Source organism: Eutrigla gurnardus (assembly GCF_963514095.1).
Source record: "Eutrigla gurnardus genome assembly, chromosome: 4".
In the NCBI taxonomy this organism is placed as follows: Eukaryota; Metazoa; Chordata; class Actinopteri; order Perciformes; family Triglidae; genus Eutrigla; species Eutrigla gurnardus.
This window is the reverse complement of record NC_139918.1, coordinates 11781706-11805611: the sequence shown is the minus strand read 5'-3', so window position 1 is coordinate 11805611 and position 23906 is coordinate 11781706. Positions and strand designations below refer to the sequence as shown.

General features: G+C 42.4%; 1 protein-coding gene across 1 annotated transcript; it reads right to left on the bottom strand.

Annotated features, from left to right (window-relative positions):
* Nucleotides 1–6457: 6457 nt before the first annotated feature.
* LOC311012431 (uncharacterized protein) lies at nt 6458–14103 on the bottom strand (the record flags this gene model as incomplete). The annotated part of the gene is made up of 4 exons (XM_084007893.1): nt 6458–6637; nt 6920–7504; nt 10234–10482; nt 13213–14103. 4 exons carry the CDS (start codon nt 14101–14103, stop codon nt 6458–6460), a joined length of 1905 nt encoding a protein of 634 aa, XP_083864019.1.
* Between the last annotated feature and the right edge of the window lie 9803 nt (nt 14104–23906).

Below are 23906 nucleotides of genomic sequence, written 5' to 3'. Positions count from 1 at the left end.
GAACAGGAAACTCAGTAATAGCCGCAACCTTCGCATAAACAGGCTGCACCTGACCCTGACCCACAACCTTACCCAAGTATGTCACAGTGGCTTTAGCAAACTCACATTTCGCTAAGTTTACAGTCAAATTTCCGTCTGCTAGTCGTTCAAACAAAGCACAAATACGACCTAAATGATCCTCCCAGGTGTTACTGTATATAACCACATCATCTAAATACACAGCGCAACCTTCAAGTCCATTAACGACCATATTCATAAGTCGTTGGAATGTCGCTGGAGCGTTGCGTAAGCCAAAACCCATAACTGTGTATGAAAACAAACCCGATGCTGTTATAAAAGCAGATATTTCTTGAGCTCTTGGTGTTAATGGCACCTGCCAGTACCCCTTTAGTAGATCAAATTTACTTACATACTTGGCTGAGCCAACTTGGTCAATACAGTCCTCGACGCGAGGCAATGGATAAGAATCAGGCTTAGTTACAGCATTTACTTTTCGGAAATCTGTACAACAACGCGGTGACTTGTCAGATTTCTCAACAAGCAAACAGGGAGAAGCCCAACTAGATGATGAAGGTACAGCGATGTTGTTATCAAGCATGTACTTAACTTCACCATCAATTATTTTTCGCTTCTCCTCAGAAACTCGATAAAATCTTTGACGAATCGGTTTTGCGTCACCCACGTCAATATCATGTTTCATCAAATTCGTCTTTGAAGGCTTGTCCCCAAATAAGGATGGATAACTGTTTAGCAGTTCAATTTGAAGCGATTCAGAGTTCTTCAAGCGACCACGCAGCAATGAATCATCAGGTGCTGCCACATCTTCCCCCCCACTAACTGCTGACTGCATCACTGGACCAGCGGTCAAGGCCAAACACACTTCTGAGGAAGAGGGATCCACGTCATCAGACCGAACCTGAGAAGAGTCACAAACATAAGGTTTCAACAAGTTTATGTTGCAAAGTTGGTTTCTCTTCCTGCGGTTGGGAGTAGCAATAAGAGTTCTTACATTGTTCTGTAAGCTGACTCACTACCGTGTATGGTCCAACAAATTTTGCTCGAAATGGTGAACCTACTACTGGCAACAAAGCCAATACTTGGTCACCCTCACTAAACTGACGTGTCTCAGAGCGCCTGTCATACAAGTGCTTCATGTGTGCCTGAGATTTTGCCAGATTTTGCTTAGCCAATTTGCCAGCCATATAAAGCCTGTGTTTGAAACCATTTACATAATCTATCAAATTTGGAGGTGGTTCATCTCCAATCCACTCATCCTGAAGTACAGCCAATGGTCCCCGTACCTTGTGACCAAAGACTAGATCATTGGGACTAAACCCAGTGCTCTCTTGACTCACCTCTCTGGCAGCTAAAAGCAACCATGGTACACCTTCCTCCCAGTCCCTGTCCATTTCTGTGCAATAGGATCGCAACAGGGACTTGAGAGTTTGGTGAAACCGTTCTAAAGCACCTTGGCTCTGTGCATGATAAGCAGATGCTTTGTTATGCTTGATGTGTAGTTGCTTGAGTACTTGCGAAAACAAATGTGATGAGAAGTTTGACCCTTGGTCACTCTGAATGATTTTTGGTATTCCAAATATGGCAATAAACTGGGTCAAAGCTTTGACTACAGACTTTGCTGTGATAGTACGCAATGGATAAACGGCAGGATAACGTGTAACCTGGCACATCACAGTCAACAGATACTCAGATCCAGCTTTTGATTTGGGCAAAGGCCCAACACAATCAATGATTAGATGTTCAAATGGGTTATCAACTGCAGGGATTGGAAAAAGTGGAGCAGGCTTAATTGTCTGGTTTGGTTTACCGGTTACTTGACATGTATGGCAAGTCTTAATGTAAGCTGCAACATCACGCTTAAGACGAGGCCAAAAGAAGTAACGTAAAATGTGACAGTATGTTTTCCTGACTCCCAAATGCCCAGTCTGATCATGAGCACACTCCAACACTTTATTCCTATGCTTAGTTGGTACCACTATTTGGACAACTGGATCCCCCATACAATCCAAACCCTGGGGCACCCACTTACGGACCAATACCTCACTCTGCAGGAAATACCCAACGGCTGCACTATTAGCTCCATGGTTAGACCGCACCTGGTCAAACAGCCCACTCAACGCAGCATCAGCTCGCTGGTCTCCAATAAACTCCTGCTGGGAGACAGAGATATTCAGGTACAGTCAAATCAATTGCATTATCACTTACTTCCTGAACTGAAGAATCTAACTTAGCTTGTGACATTGCCCGTGTTACAGCACAAGCTGTGAAGACCTCTGGAAACTCCTGTTTACAATTATCTGGTTCTCTAAACAAAGGTATAGGATTAACAGGTGGGGTGCCATCAGCCCAGACACGATTGCCAGCCACATCATTCCCCAGAATCACATCTATCCCATCTAAAGGCAAGGCAGGCCGAACCCCCATGTGGACCTCACCACTCACCAAGCCACAAGATAGAATGACCTTGTGTACAGGAACCAACAGAGTTGTTAAACCCATTCCACGTACCGCAACACAATCACCAGAATCTGAGTCCTGAGAAAAAGGCAGCACAGAAGCTAGAATAAATGAACTCTTTGCTCCTGTATCACGAAGAATCTTCACAGGCACTTTAACATCACTGCCAACGAGAGCCACAAACCCATCTGACACAAAAGCTTCAAAACCTGAATATTTATCAGTTTTAGGTTTGACTGAATCAAGCACCTCCTCAGAGAGAACTGGAATGTTTCTCACTGGAACACTAAGAGCAGCTGGTTTAATATGTTTATTACCTGTGTGCTTTACCCTACTTCTCAGTACAGGACACTCTGCTTTCCAATGCCCATGATCATGGCAATAATTGCAAACTTGATCAAAACCAACTGAACGTAAACCACGATTTACTTTTGTAGACTCAGACCAAGAAAATTTAGGAGAGTGACCAACAGCTTTAATAGTAGCCTTATCAGAAACATAGCTCAACCCAAACTTTCCTTTCCGTGCCAACACAGTCATCTGCTAGAGTAGCAGCTTCCGAAGCAGTTTGTACCCCACGCTCAGAAATATGAGTGGCAACCTCAGGTGGAATGCAATCTTTAAATTGTTCGAGCACCATCAGATCACATAGGTCTTTAAGGGTAGTAACCTCAAAAGCAGAACACCACCGGTTGAAATGTTTGGTTAAGTCTCTCGCAAACTCAACATGCGACTGCTTATCAGACTTCCTCCAGGACCTGAAACGTTGCCGATAGGCCTCTGGTACCAATTCATAAGCTTTCAAAACTGCATTTTTAACAGTAGCATATTTCTGACTGTCAGCTACACTAAGAGCTGAATACGCTTCTTTGGCTTTTCCTGTAAATACAGTTTGCAACATAACTACACTGTCAGCCTCAGGCCAACCTCTTACCTCGGCGACACGTTCAAAAAGGGAGAAAAAGGTGTCTGGATCTCTCTCATCATACTTCGGTAAAAGGCGCAAGTTACCCACCAAATCAAACCTTTTCAATTCTCTTGAAACAGATGCTGCAGGCCCAAGTGAACCCCCAATATCAGCATTATCAGAAAGCTTACCTGCCCTAATTAGGTCCAACTGGTATTGCTGCAACTGCAGTCTTTCCTTTTCCATAGACTGCTTAAGCCTTTCCCTTTCGATACCCAATTTATCCCTCTCCATTTGCAACAACAATAGCTCTTTTTGCTGCTCAAAGCTTAATGCTACAGTGAGAGAGACTACAGACTCATCTACACAGTCAATTGAACTCTGCACTGCATCTGCCAAAACACCACTGTCTATTAAAGCAGTCATCAATGACCCCCGAATTTCTTCCTTCAACCGACTGTTTCCAACATCAACTTCATAATATTCAACGAGCTTCAAAAGTTGTTCCTTCGTACAACTATTCAACAGTTCCTCAGAAGGAGACTGAACAAAACTAGCAACAGTAGCCATAACTGAACAGTACGGATAACTGAAGTGCACTTTGAATCATCACCCTCCCACTAACTACCTATCCAGAAACTTACTAGACTCAACCCTGTCTCTTCATGCGGCTTGCGGCGGGTACTTACACACTGGAAACCAGTGGGGTTGAAAGGCGACCTGCAAGCAGGCAACCCTGCAAGATCCCACGGACATGCTCCCGAGAAAGTTGTCTGAGACAACTAACACTAACCACATTGCCACAACATTACCAAGTTTTTACGAACTAACCCCCAAATGAGGAACGTTGCTTTATCCTACCAGGGAAAGTTCAAATTCTAACATGTGCACTCCAAACCATCAATACTGTCCCTTTGGCAATTTCAAAAACTATCTCCAGCCCTTTACAAGATAGCACTAAAGCTCTAACATTAGCCAAATGCACAACTAACAAAGCAAAAAGATGCATTAACCTCAACCACAGCAACTAAACCTACTTAACCACAACCAATAAACTATGCGGCCTCCCACACCTAGTACCTACTAGCTATAATATCCAGACTACTAGCTCAGATCATACATAGCTAAACAAAAACAAGTTTACTCTCTATCCTAAAGAAAAGCCCCAAACCTTTAATAGTACATACTAATCTAAGATGGAAGCAACAAATAGTACTAGTTTAAACCCAATAGCTGATACAAAAGCTTCTACTCAATATTAGAAACCTACCAAACAAAGCCTTCGGACGAGCCCCCATTTTGTCACAACCTGGCTCAAAGTCAGTGACAAAAAGGGAGACCACACAGTCTAGAAGGAGTTAAACATATTTTAATTATATAAAGTAAACAAAATAAGACAACATAATAGGCAAACTAAACAGAAACACATGCTGTCAGTAGGCAGGCCAGGGGAAGAGAGAGATCATCAGCAGCAGGTCTGCTTAAATAGCCTCCTTAGCTGTCAGGTGAACTGCATCTCTCATCAACAGCTCCACCCACCTGGAAGAACAAGGCAACAGCCAGCACAAGAAACAGACATGGCCAGCTCTGAAGCCGTCACACTGATTAGAGGTTTTATTTTAGTGTGCAACATAATATCAGCCATGTTTCACAGAAGTGTTGAGGTTGGTTTTGGACTTTTTCTCATGTTTCCATCTCCTAAAGTTCAGGTTGACCACATTTGAAGATTTTATGTCAGGTGATGTTTACACATTTACATTTCAGATAAAATAATGAAGTGTGCTTTCTGTTGATTAGTTGTGAAACGAGAGGATGCTATGAATGAAATGACATCACAAGTAAAGTGTATCAATACTACAGATCGATGGATTCAGTCACCAAAAGAAGCAGATCTGGTTCCTTGAGTCCTTCTGGATTGGGGTCTGCTGTTTGCTGCTGAGCAGGTAAAGTCCAGTGGTTTCTCATGACCAGCCAGTTAACCTCCCTCTCCAGGATGGACAAAGTCCTCCTTGGTGTCAACACTGTCCCATTTTCTTTCAAAATGCACAATTCCTTCAGGTCGTTGTCCAGGTGCAAGTGGTGAGTGGAGTTTAGGTTTGCAGTCGCTGATCAATGTGAGCCTCTTTGAGACAAAAGCAGAGTCGTCTACTGACAACAACTCACTTTCTGGTCACCTCCTTTGAAATGTAACGATGTTTGTTCGGACAATCAAGTGATAATTATGTATGAAAAATGCATGCATACAATGAGTCACAACAACAATCAATGGAAGTGAGTGTGAAAAACCCAGTAGGCCTAATCCACTGGGAGAATTCTCCCACGACCACCGAGGCAACTCCAGCCAATCAAGAGGGATCAATTGCTCAGTTTGCATTCATGTCATCAACATGAAGGCAGCAGTCTCTACTATCCATATCAGAACAAATTTGCCATTTTCAAAGACAATATTCTGTATTCTGAAGTTTGACAGAAGTTTTGAAAATTCCTATTTTTTTCTGGTTTGTGTCAGGAGGCATGTTTGATCCTCAGTGGGAAATTATATGTAATCCATTAATCAAATATAATGTGATGCCTTACATTCAAAGTGAATGTGAAACATGATGCAAATCCAGATTGTGTCCCATCATGGCCAAGGAATAAAATACTTGTTTTATGGCTTTCTTTGAGTTTACAAAATTGCCTTTTTTGACATAAGGATTTCAGTGTCTGTGGTTTGATTGTAGTCTTGGGAAATATTGTTTTACTTCAACCAGTCTGACTAAATGAGGTTATCGCTAACTACACATTGTGTACTTAATGTGATTCGTTATATCTAAATTAAACAAAAACCCCTTCATGAACAAAAATGTGTACGAAAATATTGAGCTTTCAGAAATGTATTGCAGTTTCAATTTCAAAATACCAATATTGTAGTTTACAGTACCAATATAACTTTTTTTTTATCATGAACATGATCAACTGTCATGTTTGACAGCTGATCTCAGAGCAGTGAAGAACCAACAATCTGCAGCAAACATGGAGACACAATGGGTTGAAGAGTTAAAAGACTGAATTCAACTGTTAACTGACTTCTGTCTATTTGAGTTTACAGAGCACAACAGATTCCCCGTAACAGAAATCTGAGGAAAATCCAGCATGGAGAGGCTCAGTGAACCTGGTCTGGACTCTGTGGAGGAGAGTCATGGTCTTGGAGACCCTATAGAAGGACAGTATACCTGCTCCGTGATCCAGGTACACTCCTACTTTGGAGGACGGAGGACCTGAGACGCGAGTTAGGACTTTGTTGTGAATGAGTTCATATCTCTTATTGTCACTTGCTAATGCCCAAGATTTATCACTGTATCCAAACCCAACTTCTTGCAGGTTACCTTTTCTGATGTTACTCTTGTATGCGACTGCTATAGAAATTAACCCCCCAGTGTTCTCCACCTCCCAGTAACAGCGTCCAGTCAGACTCTCTCTACTCAGGACCTGATTCCAATCTTGGAATCTGTCTCTGTGATTACGAACGGTCTGTCCTGGTACCGTCATTGTTACTTTCCTGTTCCCCTCAGATAATATCAAGTCTCTGTGTGCCGTGTTTGGATCCAGTGTGAGTGCACATGAATATTTTAAGAATTCAGCTCTGGTCCTGGGCTCTGGTTGCAGCAGTGAAACAACCACATCAGTCCCTTTAGCTAAGACCTTCATCCATTTCTCTGTCAGAACATCATGCAGGTCATCTCTGACCGCTGACACAGCCGCTGTCACGTCCTCAAAGTTGCGCAGAGGACGGGCGTTGATGCTGGATGAGTGTGTGGACTCACTGAGTGGTGACAACGACGGGTAGTCGTGTAGAAACTGGTTGTGATCCTCTGTGTGTGAGAGCTTCTCCAGCTCAGCGTCTTTCCTCTTCAGCTCACTGATCTCCTGCTCCAGCTTCTCCTGAAGCTCTGTGACTCGACTCACTTCAGTTTCCTGCCGGGATCTGACCTGCTGCTTCACGTCAGAGCGTCTTTTCTCCATGAGACGGATCAGCTCAGTGAACATCACCTCACTGTCCTCCACTGCTTTATCAGCAGAGTGGTTGATAGCCTCCACCTCCTGTTGGAGCAGCTTCACATCTTTGTCTCTGTCCTGGATTCTCTGCTGGATGTTTAGTCGACTCACATCCAACTCTCTCTGCCTCTCACTGCATGAAAAGTCGGATTTTCTTCCCTGTAAACGCCCGGAAATCTAATTTTCGTGAGTTAACGACAATTTACAGGCTGCGAACGCCGCGTTCGTCTGTGCCGAAAATTGTCGAAAACGGACCACAGCGAAGGCTCTAATTAGCATATGAATAGCAGCGAAACCGCGCCTGGCCAGAGATGGCTTGAATATCCTCACTCAGGATTGGATGAAACCAATAGTTTTAAACAAGCATAATCCCTCGTGATTGGTTGGCAGATCTGGTCATTATAAATGTAAAGCCAACCCACGTTGGCAGATGTGTTACTATTGGTCACACTGGGTCTTTTAAACAAGAATAATCACTAGTGATTGGTTAGCAGATCTATCACTATATATATATATATATATATATATATATATATATATATATATATATATATATATATATATATATATATATATATATATATATATATATATACATATATATATATACACATGTGTGTGTGTGTGTGTGTGTATATATATGTATTTATACATATATATACACACACACTTATTTATATATTTATAAATATAAATGAATTTATTGAGGAAAGGAAAAACTGCCAGGAGGAAGTATTCAAAGAAAGAGCTTTATTGAGAACACAACACACAACTGTACAAATTTGCCCACACAACAAACAAATGAACTGGCGACATTCTGTCCGAATTTGGTCAATTTTACAGCCGCCTGCGGTGCGTGGCCCTGTACTTGGGATTCTTCTCTAATCGCGACTAGAGTCGCACAGAGCTCGGTGAGCTCCTGGCTACGAGAGGATGGAGGTCGCACAATCCATCCAGACACCCAGCCAACGACGCCGTCCTCCTCATCAGACATCATGTCTGTGGTGGCGCGCTTCCAACGGTCCACCTCATCGCCAGCAAGCACACTCCGTCTCGCTTCCAGCAGCTGTAAAACAATCAATAAAGACAGATCAGTACTGCGTGATGCAATGCGCATGGACACAACACATCTATTAATGCACCTGAAAAATAGGTTTAGGTAGGTTTGGTCACATTGACCAAAAACTGATCTAATAAATCTAATAAGTCTTACCCTCTTTCTCCTAGAACGACTCCGAGCTGACCTCTTCACAGCTTCCGCCTGCGATGCGAGATCAGGCTGTGTGTGTCTGAAGCTCCTGCGTACCGTTTCATAGTATGTCTTACAGGCAGCTGGAAAACAATTAAATGAGTGGTATGAATAAGAAAACTTAAGTCACAGTAAAATTAAAACAAGGAAGAAGAAAACAGTAAAAGTTACTTACACACAATGGCGTTCTTCTGCCCTCAGCTAAGAGCTTTAGCCTATGCAGCGAGCTAAACATATGGCTTCAGTAACCACTCGTGAAGCATTCATCAGTTTACTGATCCATTTTACTTTGTAAAACTGTAAGAAAATAATCACAATACACAACTTTCAGTTTCCATGTAAAGACATACATTCACACTTATCTCTGTGTAGAATAAACAACCTGAGGTCTTAACGTTAGCAAATACATTGTATTTTCAATAGCAACCACAATGCTAAATGATAATGTCACTCATACTGAGTGAATGGCGTACCGCCTTCAATAACACGAAATGCAAAATGAAAGCGCTGGTAAACATTCCTAATTAAGCATATTTGATTTAACTCACAGATTATGCCTTTGACAAGGGCAAAAGTTGAGGAAGTAGCCAGACTCGACCCAGGAGCGAAACGTTTTTGTGCTCTGCTGCACTTCCTGCTTCCAACATGCGCCACTAGATGGCAGTGTAAGATAAACAACAAACTCAAATCACTAGGTTCTCTTAAAGGCACAGTAACCAGATTAGCTGTAGACTAAAATAGCTTGAATCTGTTAGAAAATAAACCTCCAGAAAAGGAATAAAATAATAACACAAAACTGAGGGACAGAACAGGCGTCACTATCAGCGTCATAGAAATCCGGACTTGCGGACAAAGCTCCGAGCAAGTAAGAGGTCACAGCTTCGTTATGAGGCGAGGTTCGTCTGTGAAAACAAAATGAACAGTTAAGATCGGTATCTACTGTTAACGCATCTATTTCCTTATACAGCAGAATGAAAGCATATTCTTTAAATCTAACCCTTGCTCCGGTTCGTAGCGCCTACAATTCGTCTCCGAGTTGTGAAGACGGCGTACTGCTTCCTGTAAAAGACCAACAACATACACTTAACAAAGCAACTTAACGTTACACTGGTTCCTCTCTCTTGTTCTTTTACAAGGCTACTATGCTACTTTTAGCTTGGGCTTGCTTTGCTAATTTTAGCTTAGCTAGCAGTCACGAACATATTCTTACCGCAATCTTGGGATTGTTCACCCGTCTTCTCTTCTTCGAGTTAACGTTAGTCTCTTCCACACACTGTTTCGTCTCTAAAGCAGCCAACCTGGAGTTTAGTGCGGCGAACTGCTCAGTCACATCAGCAGCAAGCACAGCGAGCTGACGAGACAGGCCACTGATAGCATTCAGCAGTTTCTGCCTCTCAGTCCTTTCTGCTGCAGCCGAGACTGTGTTGTGCCCTTTGTGTTCCTCCACAGCGCAGAGATAACAGACAGACTGCTGATCAGCATGGCAGAACATCTTCATCACCTCGTCATGACGAGAGCACACGTTCTCCTGGAGCTTGTTGGAGGGCTCCACCAGCTGATGTTTCTTGAATGCTGGTGATTCATAATGAGGCTGGAGGTGTTTCTCACAGTAAGAGGCCAGACACACCAGACAGGACTTGAGGGCTTTCAGTTTCCTCCCAGTGCAGAAATCACAGGCCACATCTTCAGGTCCAGCATAGCAGAGACCAGCAGGAGCAGCTTGGAGTCCAGTCTTCTTCAGCTCCTCCACCAAAACTGCCAACATGGTGTTTTTCAGCAGGACAGGCCTCGGTGTAAAGGTCTGCCTACACTGAGGGCAGCTGTGGATCTCCTTCTTATCCCAGTAGGTTTCAATACACTTCATGCAGTAGCTGTTTCCACAGGGAATAGTCACCGGGTCCTTCAGTAGATCCAAACAGATGCAACAAGAGAAGGTTTCCTGGTCCAGGTTGAGTCTTTTGTGTTCCATTTCTCCTCTCAGTGAACAAAGAGTTTCTCTGAACAAAGTCAGCAGCAGCTCTGACCAACAGGCAGAGACGAGCTGTTTTTATAGCAGGAGATGGAGGGAGGGGTTACCAAGGTTTCTGGTATTCAGAACTTGATTGGACCGCAGCAGAGTGGGGGCGGGCCCTTAGAGGTCATTGGTCGGTCGGTTGGAGCGTCCCCATTGGCTTGTTCAAAGAGAGAAAGAGCTCCAAATCCAAATGGACATAAGTGCCTATTGTGGTGAAATTAAGTTTATGGGGAAAATGTGACAAAATGACTCCTGCTATGTATTGAAATGGCTGAATGGATTTCTTTATTAGCTGTTGTCCTTTTGATTCTCACTGATTAGAGGTTTTATTTTAGTGTGCAACATAATATCAGTCATGTTTCATAGAAGTGTTGAGGTTGGTTTTGGACTTTTTCTCATGTTTCCATCTCCTGAAGTTCAGGTTGACCACATTTGAAGATTTTATGTCAGGTGATGTTTACACATTTACATTTCAGATCAAATAATGAAGTGTGCTTTCTGTTGATTAGTTGTGAAACGAGAGGATGCTATGAATGAAATGACATCACAAGTAAAGTGTATCAATACTACAGATCGATGGATTCAGTCACCAAAAGAAGCAGATCTGGTTCCTTGAGTCCTTCTGGATTGGGGTCTGCTGTTTGCTGCTGAGCAGGTAAAGTCCAGTGGTTTCTCATGACCGGCCAGTTACCTCCCTCTCCAGGATGGACAAAGTCCTCCTTGGTGTCAACACTGTCCCATTTTCTTTCAAAATGCACAATTCCTTCAGGTCGTTGTCCAGGTGCAAGTGGTGAGTGGAGTTTAGGTTTGCAGTCGCTGATCAATGTGAGCCTCTTTGAGACAAAAGCAGAGTCGTCTACTGACAACAACTCACTTTCTGGTCACCTCCTTTGAAATGTAACGATGTTTGTTCGGACAATCAAGTGATAATTATGTATGAAAAATACATGCATACAATGAGTCACAACAACAATCAATGGAAGTGAGTGTGAAAAGCCCAGTAGGCCTAATCCACTGGGAAAATTCTCCCACGACCACCGAGGCAACTCCAGCCAATCAAGAGGGATCAATTGCTCAGTTTGCATTCATGTCATCAACATGCAGGCAGCAGTCTCTACTATCCATATCAGAACAAATTTGCCATTTTCAAAGACTTTTGCTTGTCACAGTGACCTGTTATTCTGAAGTTTGACAGAAGTTTTGAAAATTCCTATTTTTTTCTGGTTTGTGTCAGGAGGCATGTTTGATCCTCAGTGGGAAATTATATGTAATCCATAAATCAAATAAAATGTGATGCCTTACATTCAAAGTGAATGTTTTATGGCTTTCTTTGAGTTTACAAAATTGCCTTTTTTGACATAAGGATTTCAGTGTCTGTTGTTTGATTGTAGTCTTGGGAAATATTGTTTTACTTCAACCAGTCTGACTAAATGAGGTTATCGCTAACTACACATTGTGTACTTAATGTGATTCATTACATCTAAATTAAACAAAAACCCCTTCATGAACAAAAATGGAAAAAAATGTGTGCGAAAATATTGAGCTTTCAGAAATTTATTGCAGTTTCAATTTCAAAATACCAATATTGTAGTTTACAGTACCAATATAACTTTTTTTTATCATGAACATTATCAACTGTCATGTTTGACTACTGATCTCAGAGCAGTGAAGAACCAACAATCCGCAGCAAACATGGAGACACAATGGGTTGAAGAGTTAAAAGACTGAATTCAACTGTTAACTGACTTCTGTCTATTTGAGTTTACAGAGCACAACAGATTCCCCGTAACAGAAATCTAAAGAAAATCCAGCATGGAGAGGCTCAGTGAACCTGGTCTGGACTCTGTGGAGGAGAGTCATGGTCTTGGAGACCCTATAGAAGGACAGTATACCTGCTCCGTGATCCAGGTGCACTCCTACTTTGGAGGACGGAGGACCTGAGACGCGAGTTAGGACTTTGTTGTGAATGAGTTCATATCTCTTATTGTCACTTGCTAATGCCCAAGATTTATCACTGTATCCAAACCCAACTTCTTGCAGGTTACCTTTTCTGATGTTACTCTTGTATGCGACTGCTATAGAAATTAACCCCCCAGTGTTCTCCACCTCCCAGTAACAGCGTCCAGTCAGACTCTCTCTACTCAGGACCTGATTCCAATCTTGGAATCTGTCTCTGTGATTACGAACGGTCTGTCCTGGTACCGTCATTGTTACTTTCCTGTTCCCCTCAGATAATATCAAGTCTATGTGTGCCGTGTTTGGATCCAGTGTGAGTGCACATGAATATTTTAAGAATTCAGCTCTGGTCCTGGGCTCTGGTTGCGGCAGTGAAACAACCACATCAGTCCCCTTAGCTAAGACCTTCATCCATTTCTCTGTCAGAACATCATGCAGGTCATCTCTGACCGCTGACACAGCCGCTGTCACGTCCTCAAAGTTGCGCAGAGGACGGGTGTTGATGCTGGATGAGTGTGTGGACTCACCGAGTGGTGACAGCGACGGGTAGTCGTGTAGAAACTGGTTGTGATCCTCTGTGTGTGAGAGCTTCTCCAGCTCAGCGTCTTTCCTCTTCAGCTCACTGATCTCCTGCTCCAGCTTCTCCTGAAGCTCTGTGACTCGACTCAATTCAGTTTCCTGCCGGGATCTGACCTGCTGCTTCACGTCAGAGCGTCTTTTCTCCATGAGGCGGATCAGCTCAGTGAACATCACCTCACTGTCCTCCACTGCTTTATCAGCAGAGTGGTTGATAGCCTCCACCTCCTGTTGGAGCAGCTTCACATCTTTGTCTCTGTCCTGGATTCTCTGCTGGATGTTTAGTCGACTCACATCCAACTCTCTCTGCCTCTCAGTCCTTTCTGCTGCAGCTGAGACTGTGTCGTGGCCTTTGTGTTCCTCCACAGCGCAGAGATAACAGATAGACTGCTGATCAGTACGGCAGAACATCTTCATCACCTCATCATGACGAGAGCACACGTTCTCCTGGAGCTTGTTGGAGGGCTCCACCAGCTGATGTTTCTTGAATGCTGGTGATTCATAATGAGGCTGGAGGTGTTTCTCACAGTAAGAGGCCAGACACACCAGACAGGACTTGAGGGCTTTCAGTTTCCTCCCAGTGCAGAAATCACAGGGCACATCTTCAGGTCCAGCATAGCAGAGACCAGCAGGAGCAGCTTGGAGTCCAGTCTTCTTCAGCTCCTCCACCAAAACTGCCAACATGGTGTTTTTCAGCAGGACAGGCCTCGGTGTAAAGGCCTGACTACACTGAGGGCAGCTGTGGATCTCCTTCTTATCCCAGTAGGTTTCAATACACTTCATGCAGTAGCTGTGTCCACAGGGAATAGTCACCGGGTCCTTCAGTAGATCCAAACAGATGCAACAAGAGAAGGTTTCCTGGTCCAGGTTGAGTCTTTTGTGTTCCATTTCTCCTCTCAGTGAACAAAGAGTTTCTCTGAACAAAGTCAGCAGCAGCTCTGACCAACAGGCAGAGACGAGCTGTTTTTATAGCAGGAGATGGAGGGAGGGGTTACCAAGGTTTCTGGTATTCAGAACTTGATTGGACCGCAGCAGAGTGGGGGCGGGCCCTTTGAGGTCATTGGTCGGTCGGTTGGAGCGTCCCCATTGGCTTGTTCAAAGAGAGAAAGAGCTCCAAATCCAAATGGACATAAGTGCCTATTGTGGTGAAATTAAGTTTATGGGGAAAATGTGACAAAATGACTCCTGCTATGTATTGAAATGGCTGAATGGATTTCTTTATTAGCTGTTGTCCTTTTGATTCTCACTGATTAGAGGTTTTATTTTAGTGTGCAACATAATATCAGTCATGTTTCATAGAAGTGTTGAGGTTGGTTTTGGACTTTTTCTCATGTTTCCATCTCCTGAAGTTCAGGTTGACCACATTTGAAGATTTTATGTCAGGTGATTGATATGGAAATGTTGTACTTCTTGATGAGAGGCATCTGAACTGAAGACTTACACATGAGAAGGTTTGGTGAATGTAAATGTGTCCTGTGACCTGTGACGTGTGGCCTGTGGCCATTTGTGTGTGTTTTGCAACCCATGGGTGTTTTGCGACATGGGTGTTTTGCGACATGGGTGTGGTTTATGACCCAGGTGGGGTTTGCGACCCATGCAAGGTTTAGATAAACATCGGAGTTTATGACTTCCATCCCTGTGAACTGAGTGAAAACACACCCACAAGAAGATGGATAAATATCATGTTCGTCTCACAACATTTTGAGTCTACACTTTGCAACAGACCAGCATGTTGTTCTGTGAATTCTCCTCTTGATCAAGATTAAATCCCTGTTTGGACCTTGAGCTGACTCCGATCTCCTTCCTCCAGTTCTATACCAACGGGTAATTATTTTAACACTTTGGCGCCCAACGTGGGGCCCCAATATCTTTCCCTCTCTTCGTACAAGAGGACCTGAAGACCTTAAGGCAGAGGAAATAGAAACCCTCTGAAAGACCTCCACCGCGGGGCTCATATAGCCTCGTTTGGGACAGGAGGCCAGGTCCTCTGAAGAGGGGGCGGTGACGGGGCCAACCACAGAGGGGAGACGGACCAGCCAGGCAAACAGAGTCAGGGACTCATCGAAAGGGTAAGAAATTTCTAATAAGTAAAGCAAGTCGGGAACTTGGGGGATCGATCTCTTAGAATAGGTCAAAGGACCTAATAGGAAAAAGGAAATAAATAGAATCAAGCCCAGGCTTGGGGGAGCAGGACTCTCTTAGATTTAGGGCAGGACCCTAAATCCAGGTAAACTGTCTTTGGAAGGACAAGGATTAAACTAATCCCGAAGGCCTGCGAAAACAAAAAGACGTCAGGGAAAGGGTTAGAGACCCATAGGTAAGAGTACTCAAAAGGAAAGAAATAAAAAGACCGGTAAAATAGAAAAAAACGTTTAAATAAAATACGTATTGAAAATAATTAAATAGATAAATAAATAAATAAATAAACAAATAACTAACAAATTCAAGCTGGGAAATTGTAATAGTTGTTTTAGATTGTTGTTGTTTTTTTTTAAATATTGTTGTGAACCTGACGAGGTTCAATATAAATGAGATGCAAAATGAATGAGCCAGAAAGCTCTAGATAATGTAAAATATATAAAGAAGTGGGAAAAAGGTTTAAAGGAAAGTTGCAGGTGGAAGAATGCAGAGAATTGGTAGAAAAAAAATAGAGGAAAGGTTAAAGGGAAGTGAGAAAAGGCAGAACAAAGAGGGATACACACAGGCGAAAGCATGGTTAGAAGAGGCAGAAACAAGGAAGAGAGGAATGCAGAAGCAGAAAGAAAAGAAAGTGAGACAATGTAAAGAAGAAACTGAGAAAAGAGAGGAAAAGATAGGAAGAAAAGGAGAAAAAGGAAAAGAAAAAGATTCAGTATGTAATAAACTTTATCCTGTTTTGTACTCCAACCGAGATAAACAGGATGACAAGTATGTGCCTCTGGGTCTCCACCCTCCCCCGTACAACATCCCTCAGCCACCACCGCCTCATGCCCAAGCCTCAGCTCAAGTCCTTCGCCCTCCTTCTCTCTCTGCATCTACTCTCACCGCTCCTGCACCGACAGAAACAGCTACAGGAAGTCCAAAAACAACGAGGTCTGGTAAGTTCTATGACTCTTATAACCTTCCTACCATGCCTATACTCTCCCCACCAAGGGAGTCACTGAGTTTGAACATACAAGAAGAAATGTATCCGATGATAGAAATGCCTAACCCGAGAGCCGGGGATGGGCAAGGCGCAACAATAAGAGTGTATAGAGCGTGGACAGAGGGAGACGTGAAAGACGCAGCATGCGGGGTCCCACACCCTAGGGAAAACACAGGAGAGTTTAGAGAACAGTTTCAAAGATTGTGTAACAGTTTCCAGCTTAACACTTTAGAGGCAGAAAGAATACTAAGGTGCATTGTAAAACAAGATTGGTGTTTGATTAAGGGAACATGGGACCCATTTTACAACAATGTTGCCATACCATATACCAACGCTCAATGGACTGTCCGAATTGATGCTTTAATTCAAAGAATAATAACTCATTTTCAGGGAAGAGCAGACTATAGCAAAATAGCACGGTGTGTACAGAATGCAGATGAAGGTGTGTTGATTTACCTAGAGAGACTGAAAATAGTGTTTGCAGCAAACAGCGGCTTACAACAGGATAATGCAGACAACGGTCCCTATAATATGCAGCTAAAAAACGCATTCCTGAATGGAATGAAGCCAGAGATCTCACAGTTTATAAGGAAGCACCTAATTGGTGTTGGAACTGCTGGGATACAAGCTACGACTGACCATGCAGTACACGCAGAGAACGTACTGAAAGAAAAGAAAAACAAGAAAGGTGGAACAAAAAAGGCAAGTGAAATATTTGTCATGGATGATGATGATGATGAAAATTATGCTAATTCATTCATTGATGTGTATTTCCGAGGCAATGTCAATCGTGGAGGCTGGAGAGGGAGAGGAAGAGGAGAAGGACGGGGAAGACGGAGATTTGGAGGAGATGAGAACTGCTACAATTGTGGTAAATTTGGACATTGGGCTCAAGACTGTAAAGCTCCAAAGGGCAGAGGTCAAGGAGGCTGGCGGGGGAGAGGAGGAGCAGGGAGACCCAGACGAGTTGATGATTCATCGGCGTGACTAGCCAATAAATCAGGTCATGCACAGTCACACACACACACACACACACACCAAGACACAGAAGATGAGGAGGAAGAAGTATGTTCACTAGAAAGCGCTGAAATATTTTTAAGCATGAATCAAAAACCGATAGTCACTCTGTTGGTTAATAATCATAAAACTCGTTTTCTATGCGATACGGGAGCATGTAGAACAATAATCAGAAAAGATGAAGGCGGTGATAGACTGCCACTCCAACATGGTAAAGGCATGAAGGTTAAATCTGCGACAGGACACATAGTCAACCGGTGTCAATTACCGATCTAAAGACAAATACAACAGTCTTAGCAGTGGTTGCAATCTCAAACCTGTGTCCAGTGAATCTGTTAGGGAGAGATTTAATGGAAAAATTAGGAATAGGAGTAATTCCAACCCCGTTGGGCATGGAAGCCTGCAGGATGACAAAAATACAAATGTCTCAAATGACAGAATGATACTTACTGACTGATAAAGAAGAAGAGGAACTGAAAGTTGTTCCTGAAAAACTATGGTCTAAAGGGACAGCAGATGTAGGGCTAATACGGGGTATATGACCAGTAGAAATAACCCCGAAGGGTTCATTTAGGCCCTACCAAAGACAATATCCATTGAAACAAGAAGCAATAACAGGAATACGGCCAATAATCAAGGATTTATTGGCTGGAGGGATAATCAGAGAGTGTCCAGATTCACCATGTAATACACCATTATTCCCTGTAAAGAAGGCGGCACCGTCACAAGGATGGCGCATGGTTCAGGATCTGCAAGCAGTAAATCGAGCAATAATACCAAGAGCTCCTTTAGTTCCTGATCCACATACTTTATTAAACGATCTGGACCCGAAAGTAAAATACTTCTCAGTAATAGATCTGGCAAACGCATTCTTCTCAGTTCCAGTACATAGAGATTCACAATTCTGGTTTGCATTCCAGTTTGAGGGTAGAAAATATACATACACGAGAATACCTCAAGGTTACTGTGAAAGTCCAACTATCTTTTCTATGGCCATGTCTGCAAACTTAGCAAAATTTGAACCCCCGTGTAAAAGCCAGATACTATTATATGTGGATGACATCTTAATAGCGTCTAAAACTGAAATAGATTGCAAAACAGATACCTTAGCTCTATTAAAGTTCTTAGCTGAACAAGGACATAAGGTCAGCAAAAATAAATTACAATTGTGGCAAACGGTTGTAAAATATTTAGGTTTTAATATTTCACAGTCAGGTAAACATCTAGACGAAAAAAGGAAAACAGCTATTTTACAAGCACCAAAACCTACAACCAAAAAACAAATGATGTCTTTCTTAGGTATGACTAATTTTTGCAGACAATGGATTGCTAATTATGCTGAAATAGCACAACCGCTCCAAAATGCTATATATGACCAGCCTATGGCAGCTCAAGACAAAATAACATGGACTCAAGAAACTAATGATGCTTTTGTTAGACTCAAACAAGTTCTAGTGAGCTCTGCAGTATTAGCTTTCCCTGATTACTCAAAGCCATTTGTTCAGACTTGCGATGCAAGATCTGGTTTTATGACTAGTGTTCTAACACAACCATTTGGAGGAAAACAGAGACCTATTGCATATTATTCATCAAAACTTGATAACATCACAAAGGCTATGCCACCTTGTTTGCAGGCAGTACAGGCAGCTGCACTCAGTGTGCAGAGTTCTGCTTCTATAGTGTTATTTCACCCACTGACACTTCTGGTGTCACATGCGGTCTCAGCACTTCTAATGCAGAACAAAATAGCCTTTATGTCACCAGCGCGACATCTTAGTTGTATGACTATCCTACTGTCACAGCCACATCTCACTATAGAGAGATGCACTACATTAAACCCATCAACCCTGCTACCAAATGAAACAGATGGAATAGCACATGATTGTGTAGGAGAAACTAGTGCTAGAGTTTTACCAAGACCAGATCTCACTGATGTACCACTTGATGCTGCTGATATTGTGATATTTGTAGATGGCTCATGTAAAAAGAATCCTGACGGGACAAATGTAAGTGGATATGCTGTAGTAACATCTGACAAGGTTTTGAAGTCAGGCTCCTTACCGTCGCATTTCTCTGCGCAGGCAGCAGAACTTGTTGCACTTACAGAGGCGTGCAAAATAGGGAGAAATAAAGATATAACTGTATATACAGATAGCCAGTATGCATTCTCGACACTTCACGTGTTTGCACAACAGTGGAAAAATAGAGGCATGGTAACATCTACAGGGAAACCTATTACACATAAAGATCTCATTTTGCAGCTACTGGATGCCATTCAACTGCCAAGAAAAGTTGCAATATGCAAGTGTGCTGCACATACTACGGGTAAAGATTTTATTTCAATGGGAAATAAAAAAGCGGACGAGGAAGCAAAACGAGCGGCTGCTACTCAGAAAAATGTAGATGACATTTATACTACTGAGACTACGCTTACACATATAGATCATGACATTTTGAGAGACATGCAAAATAGTTCACCTGAGACTGAAAAAAACATGTGGCGAAATAAAGGAGCCACACAGACAGAAACGGGGATTTGGGAGAGCCTCGACGGAAAGCCTATACTACCAAAAAATTTATTTAGATTTGCTGCGATATTGAGTCATGGGATTACCCATGTCTCAACAGGAGGGATGGTATCCACAATAGAGAACATTTTTACTACATATGGATTTCACAATTACACAAAACATTTTTGTGCCTCATGATTGATTTGCTCTAAACATAATGCTCAAGGTAGACTACGTCCTAAACCAGGTAAATTCCCAGAAGCGACATACCCATTCCAATGTATCTGTATGGATTTTATTGAATTAAACAAAGCTGAAGGAAAGAAATACTGTTTAGTAATAGTGGATATGTTCTCCAAATGGGTAGAAATTACACCAACAGTGAACAATGATGCAATAACTGTGGCCAAAATTTTAGCTACAATAATAGCTCCAAGGTATGGTTTTCCAGAAAAGATTTATTGTGATAACGGTCCTCATTTTAGGAATCAAGTAATACAAAAGCTATCGGAAATATTTTCAATCCAACTCAGGTTCCATTGTAGTTATCATCCACAGTCAGCAGGACTGGTGGAAAGAAACAATGGAACTATTAAAGCAAAACTGAGGAAGGCTATGGAAGAAACAGGGAAGAGTTGGGTAACATGTCTACCAGCTGTAGCATTAAGCTTACACATTCAACCTAACAGTACAGGATTATCACCATTTGAAATATTATATGGAAGGCCATTTAGGGTACCGCTAATAGATACAAAGGGAGATGATACAAGATTGACTGAAACAATCGTTGACTACATGTCAAAAATGATGAAGAACAAAAGTGTTATGTCTACAGTATCTCCTCCTACAGATCCAGCACCAACAGGAGGGCCAATAAACCCAGGAGATTGGGTGTTTATCAAAGTCCTGAGGCGAAAGGATTGGTCAGCTCCCCGCTGGGAAGGACTCTATCAAGTGTTACTGTCTACACCCACAGCAGTCCGCATAGCTGAAAGACAGACTTGGATCCATCTCACACACTGCAAAAGAGCACAAATACCACTGTCAGATAAGTAGAAACATTCACCATGCCGGATTTAAAGCTATGCTTGATAACTGTTTTATGTGTGACCACAATTGCATTCCTTATTTCAAATATAGGGACACATGGCCAGGTATACGATAAAATGAGGGAAAGAGCTATAGGAATACAATCCAGGTGGGACACTAGTAGAGGTGCAGTGATAATAAAATGTACTTAAGGGATGAATTGCATTGCTCAGATTGATGCATGTCAGGTTTTCCCCTGTTCAGGACAACACTTTCACTGGCCGGAGACAGAAAATTATATCTGTGTCACCACGGAGGTATGCAGCACATATAGAAAAGCGTGGGGTAGAGCTGTTCATATAGGTGGGTGTGCGTGCGAGAAGTGGAGTTGGGTAATTGCTAATACAGGACCACGGGATTGGGGATACAACCCAAATTCTAACTTGAAAAACCGACTGAAAATTATCAAGATATTTGCAAAACAAAATATTTGCAAAACAAACAAGACTCCTAAACGCACTGATAACGGAACATATGTGTTGGGAGCATGGGGGAGTGGAATAAACAAGGTTGGGATATTCCATATAATAGTGTCCCCAAGCCCGAGAGATCAGACAACATCTGTAACAGCCACACCAACCAAACCGACTTCGATGAAAAATAATCCTGTAAAATATATAGACATAAGAAATATGAAGGAAACGTATGCCCTAGAAACAGGATTCACAGACTCAAATGTATGGCTACAACGGATCGTTCACACAGCCCGAAACAGCAAGTTATCCTCTTCCAATTGTCTAGCATGTGCAGCAGCCAGGCCGGGGTTAGGCACAGTGCCTTTTCCCCTTAATCCAGATAATGATCCAAAAGGTTTTCGTTGCATGCTAGAATTATACAAATCAGAGAGTGCTACAAACTGCACCACTTTGAAACTTCTGTTCCCTCCAGTGTCATCACAGATTAAACCACCTTGGTTTACGCCATACACCGGGAATTATACCTGCTTGACACGAAACAGAGGTACTGTGTCAGTAGGAGTATTGACAACCTGTAAAACCATCATTGATGTAATTAAGGGCGAGAGCAATGTCACTGATGACATAGTGAATGATCAAACCATGGCCAGAGCTGATGTATGGTGGTTCTGTGGAGGTAAGATACTCAGAGCAAAATTACCAACTGATTGGAAGGGAACTTGTGCTATGGTACAATTATTAATGCCGACATATATTTTACCATATGACACAATGGCATTAGAAAAAGTGGCGATACATAATTTACGAACAAAAAGAAATGCACCAGCAGGATCTTTTGACAGCAGAGTTTATATAGATGCAATTGGTGTTCCTCGAGGTGTTCCTGATGAGTTTAAAGCCAGAAATCAGGTTGCTGCAGGATTTGAATCACTCCTGGCTTGGTGGGTAACCGTTAATAAGAATGTGGATTGGATAAATTACGTCTATTATAACCAACAAAGATTTTTAAATTACACTAAGGAAGTAATTGGGGGCATACATCAACAGTTAGATAAGACTAGTTTAATGGCATGGCAGAATAGGATGGCGTTAGATATGTTGTTGGCTGAAAAAGGAGGAGTATGTAAAATGTTTGGAGATATGTGTTGTACGTTTATTCCTAACAATACAGCACCTGATGGCAGCATCACTAAGGCGTTGAATGGATTGACCTCCCTATCTGCAGAGTTAGCTGAAAACTCTGGTTTTGAAGATCCTCTGACAGGATGGCTCCAGGACATTTTTGGAAAATGGGCAGGTTCTATAAAAACTATGATGTTATCTGTAACCGTAATGATTACCATTCTAATCGTTTGTGGATGTTGTTGTATCCCCTGTTTGAGAGGACTGTTACAGAGACTCATTGACACCGCTGTGACTAAAACAACTATGCTGTATGAAAGGATCCCCACCACCGATGATCACCGAGGGGACTATGAGAATGCAGCAAGAAAATGTTACTTCTGATCTGACAGATGATGATTTATATGGTAACCTCTTTGATGAGGATAAGGACACTACGGACTAAGAGATAATTGCTGTTATATGTTTATTCTACTGATTATGATGAGACTACAGAAAATCTAACTGAAGTTGTAGTTTTCTGAATTGGCCGACTAGAGCCACTTAGGAGAAAAATATTCACAGCATTTGTACATATTGAAGGTGACCCCATTTCTTTTGTTCTTTTTACGTGCAAGGGATAGTTTAACTAGGTAGGGATAGGTCCGTAGCCAAGCCCGATAGGTTGACTAGCTTGGCGAGGACATTTATGTTTTGTTTTTGGGGGCAACAATGTAATCAAAATGCTTTTGAATTTATGCTTATTTTTATATAATTTCTGTGCCTTGTTAAATGGAGTACCTGTGGGTGGTTGCCGGGGCAGCGGGACCGTGAGAGAGTTTCCCTTTCTAGAAGGATAATGGATAATAAGAATGTTTTGAACTGCCTGATAGGGTTTTCGCTCTCACACTTCACAAAATGTATGTTATGATTATGCTTAGAATCAGCATAAACAGGAGGGATATGATATGGAAATGTTGTACTTCTTGATGAGAGGCATCTGAACTGAAGACTTACACATGAGAAGGTTTGGTGAATGTAAATGTGTCCTGTGACCTGTGACGTGTGGCCTGTGGCCATTTGTGTGTGTTTTGCAACCCATGGGTGTTTTGCGACATGGGTGTTTTGCGACATGGGTGAGGTTTATGACCCAGGTGGGGTTTGCGACCCATGCAAGGTTTAGATAAACATCGGAGTTTATGACTTCCATCCCTGTGAACTGAGTGAAAACACACCCACAAGAAGATGGATAAATATCATGTTCGTCTCACAACATTTTGAGTCTACACTTTGCAACAGACCAGCATGTTGTTCTGTGAATTCTCCTCTTGATCAATATTAAATCCCTGTTTGGACCTTGAGCTGACTCCGATCTCCTTCCTCCAGTTCTATACCAACGGGTAATTATTTTAACAGTGATGTTTACACATTTAC